Source organism: Clupea harengus, chromosome 11 (assembly GCF_900700415.2).
Source record: "Clupea harengus chromosome 11, Ch_v2.0.2, whole genome shotgun sequence".
Taxonomy (NCBI): Eukaryota; Metazoa; Chordata; class Actinopteri; order Clupeiformes; family Clupeidae; genus Clupea; species Clupea harengus.
Window position 1 is genome coordinate 4,926,975 of NC_045162.1, and position 14,044 is coordinate 4,941,018.

The 14,044-nt window shown below is 44.9% G+C and overlaps 2 protein-coding genes across 2 annotated transcripts; both read left to right on the plus strand.

The window, feature by feature from the left end:
- Positions 1 to 922: 922 nt before the first annotated feature.
- Positions 923 to 7,216, plus strand: wu:fe05a04 (protein suppressor of hairy wing). Its single transcript, XM_012817899.3, has 4 exons — positions 923 to 1,254; positions 2,150 to 2,845; positions 3,786 to 4,777; positions 5,098 to 7,216. The coding sequence occupies exons 2-4, from the start codon at positions 2,152 to 2,154 to the stop codon at positions 6,673 to 6,675; spliced, it is 3,264 nt and encodes a 1,087-aa protein (XP_012673353.2). The 5' UTR covers positions 923 to 1,254; positions 2,150 to 2,151; the 3' UTR covers positions 6,676 to 7,216.
- A 423-nt stretch (positions 7,217 to 7,639) lies between these two features.
- Positions 7,640 to 11,991, plus strand: si:ch211-79k12.2 (uncharacterized protein LOC568844 homolog). The gene is made up of 3 exons (XM_012817901.3): positions 7,640 to 8,623; positions 8,954 to 9,251; positions 9,421 to 11,991. Exons 1-3 carry the CDS (start codon positions 8,597 to 8,599, stop codon positions 10,977 to 10,979), a joined length of 1,884 nt encoding a protein of 627 aa, XP_012673355.2. The 5' UTR covers positions 7,640 to 8,596; the 3' UTR covers positions 10,980 to 11,991.
- Positions 11,992 to 14,044: the final 2,053 nt, after the last annotated feature.

Below are 14,044 nucleotides of genomic sequence, written 5' to 3' on the forward strand. Positions count from 1 at the left end.
TTTGATAAAATAGGCAACTGACTCTCCTCTTCAGAATTCCCTAGGCTCCATCATTGATAATTCCCGTAAGGGGGACACTGGCCCACTGCACCACCCTTTGGCCGCCAGTGTTATTGTAGGAGTCCTGCTAATTCTGACAGACTCCGCATTCCATTCTGTTCAATAAATTGCACGTGTATGTCATCTTTGCATCGACCTCAGACCAAATATATCTCTCAAATATGTATGTTGTTATCCCTCTGCAACCAGACAAGGCAAGTCACTTAGCTTCCCCATTTTTTTTATTTCAGAGCCATGTTCTACGCCTTTAAAAAACATTGTTCAACTTTTGCAGTATCAGTGTATGATAATTCGGCCTACAGAGATCCATAGGCCCCGCGCTTAAAAGATTATGGATGCCACGCGGACGACAATTCACCATTTTTTATTTCAGAGTCATGTTCTACACCTTCCAATAATGATATTTGACCCCTATATTGAGGGGGTACAAATAGTCGTTTTCTCAGCCTAACAACTTTTACAACATCAGTCTATTGGATTTATTGGAATTATTATTCCATGCTATTGGGAATGAAAATCTTTGAGATGTAGTGGTATGTATTTGTACTTCATTGTGCAGTGACACAAGTACCATAAGAAAGGATGTACGTTATGTTTTTTTTATTTCAAGGTGAGATATTTCCCTGAATAATTGTGAAATAGGTGTAGTTTGATATACCACACTTAAAGCATAGAAATAACATCTAGGCTAACTACATTGGTGCAATGGGGCGATTTGTTAAGCATTAAATGCCCAAATGCTTTACCGCTATGGATTAAATCAAAGTAAGATCGTTTCGTTCGTCCTGTTATATTCGCAGTATTCTTGGGCTTTTATTTTGATTTTTTTACCGTCTCCCATCCAGAAATCAAGACCGGAAGCGACCTGCACTAATTAGGCTAGTTTCACGCTCTTCCCGTTCAACGCTAAAGATACACAGGGCAAAACATCAGTAGCTTTAGCTTAGGGTATTGTGAAGACCAATGAAGGAATAATTAGTTACCTACTGAAGCTCAGTTATCCGTTTTATTTCCATTGTATCAATCGGCAGTGCATCGGTTACTGTAGTTGTCTATCGAAACTACATACATGGAACGTTAAAGCTTTTTTTATATATATCCCTGTCAAGTAGGAAGTGAGCACAACAGCATGGTAAACATTGCAAGAAGGCTAACGTTAGCTTCTTAAGCCACCAAACCATAATTTGTATTCAGGTAAGTGAATACAGACACCATACAGACAGTAATTGTAAATATAATCGTACGACATGTCGCTCTGTTCAGTTGGTTTTGCATTATACTTTTATTGATAGCTTCTTATGAACATGTAAGATCATTTTAATGTACAAAGGATAATGGATACTGTGGTATTTCAGCCTAGGTCTACGCCGAATCAGGTGTATTCCCATTGTTTAGTCATATCACGTCTTGAGGAAATGGCAACGTAATTGATAAGGACGTAGTTACTAGATAGTCTTTAGTCTTTGGATATGAACGCGGGAATAGCATCTCTCACCTAACCGGTTAGACTTAAGTGACCTGCCTGCCCAGGTACGGTTGTAGAACATGGAAAAAGTAAAAACTTCCCAAAAACTCCGGATAAGAAATACTTGCAAAACTGCAGCGTGCTGATGTGTACCGCGTCATCGAAATTCAATGGCACTCTTTAAAATGTCATAGTTTCCCAGCCAATGTACAACAAAGAGCAATGGCTAATGAACATCAGTTGCGACCATTTCAACGTCACCCCCCGATACGAAGGTCTGTAGTATTTCTTTAAAATGTACTTAACGAAGGGCACAGTAACATCACGTTTTGAAAGGAAAAATTACACTGGCACAACCCACGGCCCATTGCTGTGGAAGGGGAGACTCCGCCAAGGGACCATGATTATGGATCGATTTTTTATTTGCCCCTTTTCTTCATTTGCCCATAATAATGATCTTGTTACCTTTTAATTCTGCTACTATTTAAAGGTTCTGTAAACGGTTTGTATTGTTGTACATTGTGAGTTAAGTTCTTAAGTATGGTGAAGTCAGATATTTATTTATCAATGTTTTTGTTGTTGCGTTATTGTAATAAACACTAATTCTTTCTTTTTCTTAAACAGTCATGGCATCTGAATTTACTATAGACATCCAGCTTACGGAGTTGGGTTTTCACCATCTTCCTGTATTCGATGAGGAGTTACCCATAAAAGAGACATCCCAAATCAATTCTTCAAGCAGCCCACCAAACGTTCCAGGACCTTCAAAATCACCTCCTCCAGTAACAAACTCACCTGTGGACCAACGTCTGCTTGGTCTGGTTCAAGATAATGTTCATACTCTTCCCAAAAGTTTGCCGGTTACTGTGCGGGCTGTGAACTCGCCCTCATCTCAATCCACCCATGACATGGTAGAGAATATCCATCCCCAGTCTCCCCATCACCTAGCAGTCATCGAAAAAGACATTTGTCCTGAAAAGGCGGCTTCCTCCGATTTGAACCCTAAAACGAAGCCTGTTGTTACCACAAAACAAACACAGGCTGTAGGAGAAAAAAACGATGATGGCAAAACGGTTACCACCGAAAACAGATCGTTTGTTGGCCGCCGTAGAAGAGAAGAGCAAAGCAATCCAGAAAAGAAGGCCAGTGCCCAGAAGGGTGCGCTCCAGATAGATGAGGCGATCTCCCAGAGTGACTCAAATGGCAGTCAGGAAAACCCTGCGTTAGAAGAAAGTGATGACAGTGAGGTTTCAGAACAGGAGGAGGAAGAAGATGAGGAGGAGGAAGATGAGGATGATGATAACTTGTTATTTGCTCCAGGTACAGTACTCATTAGTGCATGTAGTGGTCTAAATAGCAGCGGTGCATTGTCTATTATTTTCTGTGGTGATAGTATATTTTTATTTTTCAAAAGATTGGTGGAGACTCAGTCTGAGTATGATCAGTCAAGAAATAGGCTTTATTTTTGCAGTGATGAGCATCAAGGGAAATATACAGAGGTTTCACTCAAAAGGCTTAATTGATGTCTCATCTGGTCAGCCATTGAAAACAGTCCAGTTTAATTACCCTACATAGCATAAGGTGTGTCACCCCATAGCTCTGGCCCTCCATGAATATGTATCAGTCTGCTACCTTTTGTAGACGGGAAACTCCACAACATTCGTTCACAGGAGAAATTGATTAAGAGATCCAGCTGTGAGAAAATGTCAGAGGCCTGTATTCATGGGGGTGGAGGTGTAAGGAATATCAAAGGCACTGTGATCTGACCAAGAGAGGAAGGGTGGTAAAAACACATCATTCACATCTATCTCAGGTCATCTCATCTAGAAGTATATTCAACCAGAAACACATACATTTGAACCCAAGTCCAATTTAAAAAGTAACAAATACAAAATGAATATAAGATTAATTGGATTATTGATTATTGTCAATCATTATTAACTCTGATTCTTAATTCTGATTTTGCAACTCCTTCAGTAGGTGGGTACTCACTTCTGGTGCTATTAATAAAATAAAACATGTCTAATGTGACAAAGGTCTCTAAATGCCCAAATAGTGCCTACAGAGTGACTGGTAGAGCAAGGTGGTATCAACACCAAGATCATATATTCCATACCCAGGGAGCTCATTGTATTTGTGTTCTAAGCCACTCTTGATTCAAGCTAATGCTAGGAATAAACGGAAATAAAAATGTGTTATTACATTACATTGTTATTACATTTGTTATTACATTATTACAATTACATTGTTTTGATTGTAGACGCGGCGGGAGAGCACCATTGCAGTGTGTGCCATCAGGCTTTCATCAACGGCTTCCTCCTCCGGGAACACATGCACCAGCACACAGGCGTGCGTCCCTACCGCTGCGCCGAGTGCGACAAGCAGTTCTGCCACCTGGCCAACTACCGCGCCCACCTGCGCACCCATGCCCAGGCCGTGCCCATCCGCTGTCGCGTGTGTCAGGCCAGCTTCGAGTCTGAGGAGCGCCTCGACCTCCACCTGAAGACCACGCACTTCGAGACGGAGTTCTACCAGTGCGACTACTGCAAGCGCATCTTCACGTGCTTGACAGAGTGCCGGATGCACGTGCAGAAGCACAAGAACGAGGCCAGCAAGCCGCATTGTCCCCAGTGCAACCAACGCTTCACGACGGCGAAGAGCCTGCGGCGCCACATGCAGAAGCATTCCTGCCAGCGTTCCTTCCTGTGCTCCGACTGCGGCCAGTGCTTCCGCAAGAAGAATCTGCTGCTGCGCCACAGCTTCTCGCACCTGGGCCTGCTGCCGTACACGTGCACACACTGCAAGACCCACTTCCGGCTGGCCAGCCTCTATCACAAGCACCAGTGCAAGCCAGAGACCATCCAGTGCGTGGCTTGCCTGTCCACGTTCACTAGCCGCGGGGACTTCGAGGAGCACAAGAAAGCGACCGGTTGCTGGGGCTACCAGGGAGGCCAGGGCACACAGCTGCTGCGTCATACGACGCGATCGCAACAGGATGAGATTCGCTGCATGGAATGCGGCCAGACGTTCGTCACCGCCGAGGAGCTGAAGAAGCACGCCGGCTCCCACCAGAGGGTGCTCAAGTGCGCCGAGTGCGGCATGGGCTTCCGCTCCTCGCTGATGCTCATGTCACACATGGGGGGTCACGCGGGGCAGCGGCCCTGTCTCTGCCAGCAGTGCGGCCTGGGGTTTCCGCATCAGCAAGGCTATGACCTCCACCTCAAAGACTGCGGAGTCACACTGCCTCCGAAGGTGAGTTACTTTTGGGTGTGGATCAGTGGTCACCGTGAACATCTGCCTGAGGAGTTTAGGTTTCGGCACACATTCTTTTTTTGCCCCATCTTATTTCTCTCTCTCACTCACTCACTCACAGTATGTCTCTATATTTCTATCTCTCCCACACGCACGCACACACATACACACACGTACACTCATAAAAGCAAAATAATAACTAGCTCTAGATCTGTACATGTGTGTTTTTGTTGACCCTCTGGCCTTTAGAATGCCGCTGTTAAAAAGTCAGGAATTTGTTCACGCCATTCACTCATCGCAAGATATTTGCTTTTTTTCAGGTGGCGATGAAGAAGACAAAGCCTGTTCAAAACAAAACCGTGAAGCCACAACATGCCGTTGTACCTCAAACGACAGCACCCACTTTACCCCAAAATAAAGCGCAGGAAGTGAGCATTACGAATAGGGCACAGACACCCACTTCACCCCAAAATAAAGCGCAGGAAGTGAGCATTACGAATAGGGCACAGACACCCACTTTACCCCAAAACAAAGCGCCGGAAGTGAGCACTACAAATAGGACACAGGCACATCCACCTGGGCCCACAGTTCCCGATCAGCCTGCAGAAGGTGTGTGGAAGCTCAGTCTGGACAAGGCACCTCCACCTAATACACCTCTGGTAGTGCTGCTACCCTTCAATGCTACTATTCCCTCAAATCTGTCCGTCAGCACAGCTGAACCCCAAACTCAGGTTCTTACAGAAGAAAACAACGGTGCTCCTTTGGTTAAGCCACGTCTAATCCAAGAAAGTGATGCAAATAGGGTTCCAGATCCTGTGCTGTATGCTGCTGTTGCGGACAATACTGAGTCTCCACAGCCATTTGAGCAGCAACAACTGAATACACTATCTCAACCTGGCCTTACCACTCCTGTGATCAAGATAGAGCCCGCAGACCCAAGTTACTCGGAAAAGTGCATGTTGTCAAGTTTTGGTAATATGTGTGATGTTCCAGATATAGTCCAAGTCAAAAAAGAGGAGAGTGGACAGGAAAAAAATGAATTTAGATTTTGTGAAGCGAAGTTGTCAACAGCTCCTCTGAAAACCGAGACTAAGGAGGAGCTAAAGGAGGAATTGAAATCATCCGATTTAGAGACACAAATACACGCGGAAGATTTGAGTTTACCAAATGTAATAAAGGAGTCCGGTGAACATCTGGAACGATCAAATCCATTAATATCAGGTGTGAGAAGCGGCAGTAGTGTAACCCTGGAGCAGTCAGATATATTGATCACAGATGTAAAAACTGACATTGGGGAACATTTGGAGCAATCAAATCTGTTGATCTCTGATGTTAGAAGTGAAAGCAATATTGTTTCAGAGGGTGTCAAGAAGACAGTGGAGCAGACACAACAGCGTGAGACAGAAACATGTTCTCAGGTCCCTGGTCACCTTGAGATTCCATTGGACCTTAGGTTGAATGTAAAGCACTCTGATAAATGCCCTGAAGCACTGAGTCAGGAAAATACGGTGAGCGGAGTTGTGGGAGAAACGGATGCACGGGATCACCATCACCATGAATCGGAAGCAAATAAGAAAGTGGCTGAAGACTCTTATAGCGCCACTGTGGAAGTAGACCTTAGAGATGAACAGAGAAATGAGCTGGGAGAGTTGGAAGGGGAACCGCACGAGTGTGTGACCTGCGGATGGATTATTCTAGATGGTGATCTGGTCCAGCATTACATGGAGCACGCTATGCAAGCCGACCACGACGTCACCAAACAGCCCTCCAGCTCTCGACCTCCCTCTGTGTCTTCATCTTCCTCCTCCTTCTCCCCTTCCTCTTCAGGGTTCACCTCCCCCAATATAACCCCTCCAGCCAGCCCACCCAGCAAGAGGTTACGATCTCGTGCTAAATAGTGTCACTTGAGGCTGAGGACTGATTGCTGGTTCAACATATTTAGGTGGGGGAAAAATTCACAGAAGTGCTGGATTCATTCTCTTAAGATGGAAAATTTCTTAACATTCCATAGACTCTATTTTCGGGTTGGGGAGGATCCTAAAAAAACATAGTTGTCATGATTGCTCTGTTACGGTTGCTCTGTCACCTTAAAAGAACAGGGATGTTTGTAAAAAGTAAATAAGGTAAATTATTCATCTGAATGAGTAGGCCCTGTGAAGTTCTTCCAGATGTAACATTAGTAGGCCAAGTGTATGTTCCGTGTATAGTTGTTTCAGAAGAGATGAAGAATTATTCAAATAATATTTATATCAAACTTGTAGATAATACATTTTCATACCTGTTTTTACCTTTTGTAGTAAGTTGGCAATCAATAAGAACAATGGCAGGAAAATATTCTCATGCTATATGGGTTGGTGATGAATGACATAGTTTATGATTTGGCATCATTAGACATTTGTAATTTTGGGAGATGGTATAAATAAACAAACAATGAAATAAGTTCAGCTTTATTATTAAATTATTAGTGATTGTTAGGACAAAGATTTCAACTTGATATGTAATGGAAGCACATAGGCTGTTGAAATACAGTACAGTGCAATGTTTTATATGTAAAAGTACATTCTAATAATGGTTTCAATATAATTAAAGTAAACCGAGAACAGCGTGACACCACTCTGGTCTGGCTAAACTCGGACGCGAGAAGATTTCCAAGGTTTTAAGCGAAACTCGACTTTTGGAGACAGCTTGACCCATCTAAAGCATGCACGAACGTCATGTAAGCAAAGGTATGGATGTGGAGTCGAATCGAGTCGCCTCCTAACGCTGGGCGAAAGCAATGGGATTCTCCATCCGGACGTTTTAAACAAACAAACAAAAACAAAACAAATATATATATATATATATATATATATATATATATATATATATAATCTTGGTCCACATCGAAAGGCTAGTGGAATGGCTTCCATGGCATATGTTTTGAGGTTAACTGTATTGATTATGGTAATCATAGTTTATTTTCAGCCACAATTTCATTTTTTTTTTTTTTGTAACGAGATATATGTGACCGGTTCACCGGTTTGTGCGCCTCACCGATCTGATCCAAATGCCGATTTTTTTTGTATTGCTTGGCTGGTTTAATTTCTTGGTAATAACCCCAAAAAATCCATACCGCGCACAGAGCATGTAGAGCAGTGCCGCTACTCACAGGGAGAACTGACAGGGGGTGTCAGGGCAAACACGAAGGTCAAGGCATATGTAAATAAGGCAAAATGGTCAGCACCGTGCAGAAAGTATAATTCATCTGTTGGTCATGTGACATAATGCAAAATCCCATGTTTTGTATTGTACTAAGACGTGCAATGCAGTTCAGCGTGCCAAAATATCAGCTTGTTCCATTCTCCAACTTCCATAATGAAAATTGCACAAGGAAGCCGAAAGCCGGAGAGACAGACAGCTCGCCTTTAAAGTAAAAGTCACGCGTTTGGGAGGAGAACTAAGAACAACTAAATAAATAGATACCTGTCCAACAGTGTCGCTACTGCTTCAGGACATAACCAGCGCTAGCAATACTATTTGGTTTGTAAACTAGCTAGCTGTCGCGTCTACTATTATATTGCAATTCTCTGGATACATATAAGTCACATGACACCAAGGCCCGGAAATAAACTGTTTGGTAGAATGGGTTGAACCAGGTTGAACATCATAGAAATATGGGGGCGGAAACGAAGCAAGGAGCCCTCTGCTCCCCACAGTCAGTCAAAAACGCGAAGGAGACCTTTATTTAGTTTGGGGTCTACAATAAACTGTTCCAATTTCACAGTTGTCAGTAATTCACCACGCGATTTTGTAAAAACTGCTATTGGACCCTCATGCCAAATGGATAAAGACAGGCTTGCAGCAAGCGTGAGTAACTGATATATCTTTATGATAAAAGGGGATTTCAAATAACTTTCCTGCTGTCAGATAAGTGGGTTGATATTTCAAAAGCACGAGCTCAGATGTAGGCTAGCTTCTTAAAGTGTGGACAAATTCGAAGACACGTTCGTATAAGAAATATTTTATAAGAGGTTATGTAAACATAAGCAATCACGATTAGCAATGCCAACTGTTGTGAGCTCGTTGAAAACACTACGCAGTATCTGAAGGCTAGATTCTTTTCTAGAAAAGCTTTAACCATCGTCCGAATATGGTATTGCTCAGCTGAATCACGTATCCTCTCGCCTCCCTACGCAGCGTGGTCCGTGCTCTTGGTTGGAGATGCACCAGTTCATTGGAGACCTCATGGCCTCTAGCACATCGGCTCCTAGCTCTTCACCCGGTCATCAACAAGGAAAAGACAGCAATCAACAAGAGGCTCTGCGCTCTTCTTGGGAAACAGCGGGTCATGAGGCTCTCGGCCTGAAAGCTGTCCCCTCCTCCCATGTCCAGTCTAGACACCCCCATGACAAAGGCACTCTGGTCTGTGGTTTGCAGCCCCTCTCTTTACCAGTGGAGAGGAGTGGACAGGCTGGAGATGAGGAGGCGCAACAGTGTAAGTGCCAGTCAACGTGTCTAAGTCACCCAGAATTGAGTCTGTACATGTTTTGGTTCACTCACATGGTTTTATATTTGAGTTGACTTTGCTCTATAGAGGTTTTCAAATACATCTTTCAATCCGTCATCTCTGGTTCTCTCCTGCTTTTTCCCCCTGTATCTCTCAGTTCAACACAGTGGATGCAACTGCCCAGGCTGCCCCTTCTCTTCCTCCTCCTCCTCCTCTCTCATTCTTCCGACTCTGAAGCCCAGAGGGCTCCCTTCTTCATCATCACATCCCCAGCCTACCCGTCAGCGCCAGGCCAAAGACCTGAACCCCTCCTCAGTCAGTTTTGGCCTCGCCCTGGGCCTGGGCCTCTCATTGGAGGAAGAACCCAGCCACTCATCCGGAAGTGCCAACCCCGAACCCAGCCAACCCCAGCAGCAGGATAAAGGAACAAACACCCAGAGCTCGGCTCCTGCCACAACGGGCTGCCCTCATCCCACGCAGATACCCACCTTCCCTTGCCTGTGCTGCCACCGCGGCTTCCAGACGTGTGCCCAGCTCCTACACCACCAGCAGGGTGCGGGAGCCCACCTATCCCACGCCCACGCCCATGCCCACCACCACCACTTCCACCACCACCACTGCCCCCTCACGTCCTGCCTGCCCTGCCCGCAGCTGAGACCCCCTCCGTCCTCGCAGTCCCCACCGCCATTCCCCTGCCTCTCCTGCCAGCGCACCTTCTCGACCTGCGCCCAGTTGCTGCGGCACCAGCAGGGCCACGCGCAGCAGGAAGGCCTGCAGCCGCAGCAGCACCCGTGCATGCACTGCAGCGCCTCCTTCTCGCGCCCGTCGCAGCTGCTGCAGCATCAGCGCGCGCAGCACGCCTCCAAGGCCGGCGGCTTCCTGTGCGCCGAGTGCGGCCGAGCCTTCAACTCCCACAGCAACCTGCGCATCCACCTGAACGTGCACACCGGCGCCAGGCCCTACTCCTGCCCGGACTGCGGCAAGAGCTTCAGCCAGTCGGGCGCGCTCAAGATCCACCGGCGCATCCACACGGGCGAGAGGCCCTACACGTGCGCCTACTGTGGGAGAGGCTTCCCGCACCTGGCTGGCGTGAGGGCACACCAGCGCACGCACACGGGGGAGAAGCCCTACTGCTGCCCGCAGTGCGGCAAGCGCTTCACGCAGTCGGGGGCGCTGAAGATCCACCAGCGCATCCACACCGGCGAGCGGCCCTTCGTCTGCAGCCTCTGTGGGAAGGGCTTCTCCAACCGCTCTGGCATCCGCTTCCACCACCGCACCGTCCACGGTATCGTCCCAGAGTCCAGCGCGGAGCCCCGGCGGGGCCCGGCTTACCAGGCCCCCTCGTCCTCGGCCCCCGGGGGCCGCTGCCCGAGCCCCGTCGGCAGCCTCGGCTCCAGCAGTCCCTTCACGGAGCACCACGACCCGAGCACCGGCACCCGCACCAGCCCGGCCTCCACCAACACCACGGCCTCGGGCCAGTCCTCCCACTCCAGGCTCGGCGTGGAGCCCGACAGCCAGTCTCACTCCGGAGCTGCCAGGGGCAAATCGAGCTCCTCTGGTGCCGGTGGTACAAAGCCTCCTGGTGGCCGAGGAGCGAAAGTGCTGATGTACGCCTGTGAAGACTGTGGCCTTCGGTTTGCAGATGCCCCCTCCAGGAACAGGCACCAGTCTCTGGAGCACTATGGCGGTGACGAGGGGGGCAGAGGGGCAGAGTAAGGACAGACCTGAAAGAGACTTAGGACATCAGAAGTGTACCGTATGGGACTGCTAAGTGAAATTGGTCTTTAAATAAATCCAATTTGTTTGGGATTACAATTTAAAATTTGCACTTTAAAGGGGTCATGCACATCCTTTTAATACCATTATGACTGAAAATGATTTCAACAAAAAGTTTTTACTACATGTATACGTACTGTAGTTCCCAGCCTTGCCACTCAGTAACAGTTTCAGAAATATGCTCCTTTCATATATAGTGGACAAAATGTGTAGAGTGTACACATTTCGTGTCAGTCTATTTTAGTTGTATGAATCGGTTTTATCTACATTTTTCCTTGATGGCCTATCCTTAGCCTAAAAATATAAGCCATCTACAGGCTGGTTCTGTAGTCTTAAGGAATGCTACAACAGTTCAAATTTGAGCCCTTTCGTGCCTTGTCCCGTTTGAGAAACTGAGTGTAAAACATATAAAACCATTCCACCTGTACATGTTCTGAGGCCTGACTGTTTGAGTGGGTCTTTATAGGAAAGTTTTGACTTGTGGTTTCTTTTTATAACTGACATTTGTGGCATTTTTGTTTTTAAGTGTACACAGAGTATGTAAAGACTCTGACAGAATAACAGAGTTTTTTCTGTTGTGTTTTCAACTTTCAACCTTTACTGTAACTGAAAGACAGACAAGTCTGGACTGTTTGTTGTATGTATAAGTGTAGCTCCTGTATCTTAGGTCAGCGATTCAATTTGCAAACCTTCCTTAAACTGGTGTGTTATTGTCTTGTTTTTAAACTGAGGTTTAATGTGCTGCATTTCTGCATTTCATAACTTTTAATGCCATACTTGCATTAAAGTACAGTGCAGTGTTTTCAGTAGTATTAGAGTGCCATCTTGTGGACAGTGGTAGTCACAACCGCAAAGATTATCCATCCAGTACAAAATGGATTCTGTGACCGTTAAATATTTTCACTTTGCAGTGGTTATCTCGCCTCAATAAAACTACCAAAGCACTTTGATACATAGGCCTTTGTGTTTTACATTAATTCACTTTTCCTCTCATCCGTCCTCCATTAGATGATCCCTCTTTTATTCCTTGACACCTTTCATTGTAGTGGAGTTAGCTTCATTACACGTCCATTGTCCCCACCATGCACACAGACTACCCTGCTATTCAGAGCATCTCATGAAATGTATTAAGCTATGGTCTCATGGAGTGATTCAATAGACTTAATAGTATGTGCCCTTTTTTAAGGATCATTATGGTCATTTAAAAAAATTGAAAAGAAATATATTGTGATCATGGATAATTCAAATGCGGGATTTATCCTTTGTAGCCTAATGCATTGTTCTTTGTGTCAAATTTTAATGAAAAATATCAACAAGAGTTTTGTAATTATGACTGACAATGTGGTCATTTTATGAATGTTCCCATGTATTTTATCCATGTGATTATTTGCAGCTGTTTGATTTTTCTTGCAAAGGAAAAGGGAAACAAATCAATATGCTTGAAAAAGCACAAAATGCTTTTGACTATAGATTGTTAGTTGGCCAGAAACAGTTTTGAGATATTTATAATTTATATTTCACCATCACAAAGCAAACTTTAGTTTAGTTTACTAAAAATAAAATCCATACAACTACATTGACACTGATCAATGCAGTACACTAGTGGTGAGAGCTTCATGTGTAGGACCATGTGTGCAAAAGAGATTTGGTTGTTACTATGATCAAATGCAAGAAGTGCTGGACATAATCTACACTACTGATTTAAATGTGGGCCTATGTTGAACACATTTGACAAAGGCTTACAGCATTACATATAACTGGACTTAATTATAACGCACAGGTGACCTTAAGTCTACATGATATGTGTCTTTAATGCAGGAAGCCGTTTTACAAGTTGTTCTCAAGTTCACAGCTCTGACAATCTGATCCATGAGTGGCCTGTTTTAATGCATTCACAGGTCATTACAAAAAAGACGCATTATGGAGCCTCAGATCAAGCTGAAAGGGGTGAGTTGATTTGATGACACTGCGGATACTTGGGTGTCCAGTGAGCGTGTCGACCCTGGACACCCAACAGAACACAACACCTGGTCCACACTGCAGCGTCTTGTCTACACAGCACTCATCCCCCAAGTAAGGCCATGTTTGTGCATGTGAGCCATCTTTATTTCTCCGTCAGGAAAAGTGTCTTCACAGAATAACCCCAAAGGCCAATGGAGTGCTACTGGAGTTCATTTATCAACTGGCTAACCACAGACACACCAGGGACCACACATTCTTATAACAGGTCAAACCTGGAGGTTAATAAATGATGGACTAAAAATGACTTAGATGGCTTGTTTCTAACTATCAAGTCTATTAGGCCACATGAAACCCCCATGGATGGAATTGTTGAGCAAAGTGTTGGATTTTGATTTCTTTGAGTATGAGGGCAAACATTTTAAGAGGTTAGATAAGGTAGCAGGTCGGAATCAATCTAATCTTGAAACAGCCATTTTGTTGAGAAAGAGAACACGTTTTCCTTCAAGATGCGGTAGACTTGGCCTCATCAATCAATCAAACTGATGTGTTTGTTTTGTTTCACTGAGGTGCTCTCAAATAAGATACAACTAGAAAATAGCTGACACATAGATGCATGCAGATTGATTTCATGAGTTGTTCCATTTATAATGTTTCACTATAACTCAAGTGAAGGTGCTACAAAAGCATGCTGACGTTTATCTCTTCTGAAAATGGAGAAGTCTGGGGTCCGTCCTAACAACGTTCATCACAACTATTGTTTCGACATAAAGCCAAGCAAATCAGCGTGCAGGCAGCGTGATAAATAATAAAATAACTCGACAGCGTCCACCAGTAAACGCTTTCATTTATCAACTGCGCAAATCTGTTGATTTCTGTTGTCTCCTTACGAGAAACGTCACGGTCCATTTTTTACTTAGACAAATGACCTGTGCCAAACCGTGAACCGTGGCGAACAGCCCAACATTTTTGCGCAAACACCTTGAAGTCTAATACATAACAATAATTTGCACACACTCACAACATTTTACTTAATTAACTATACA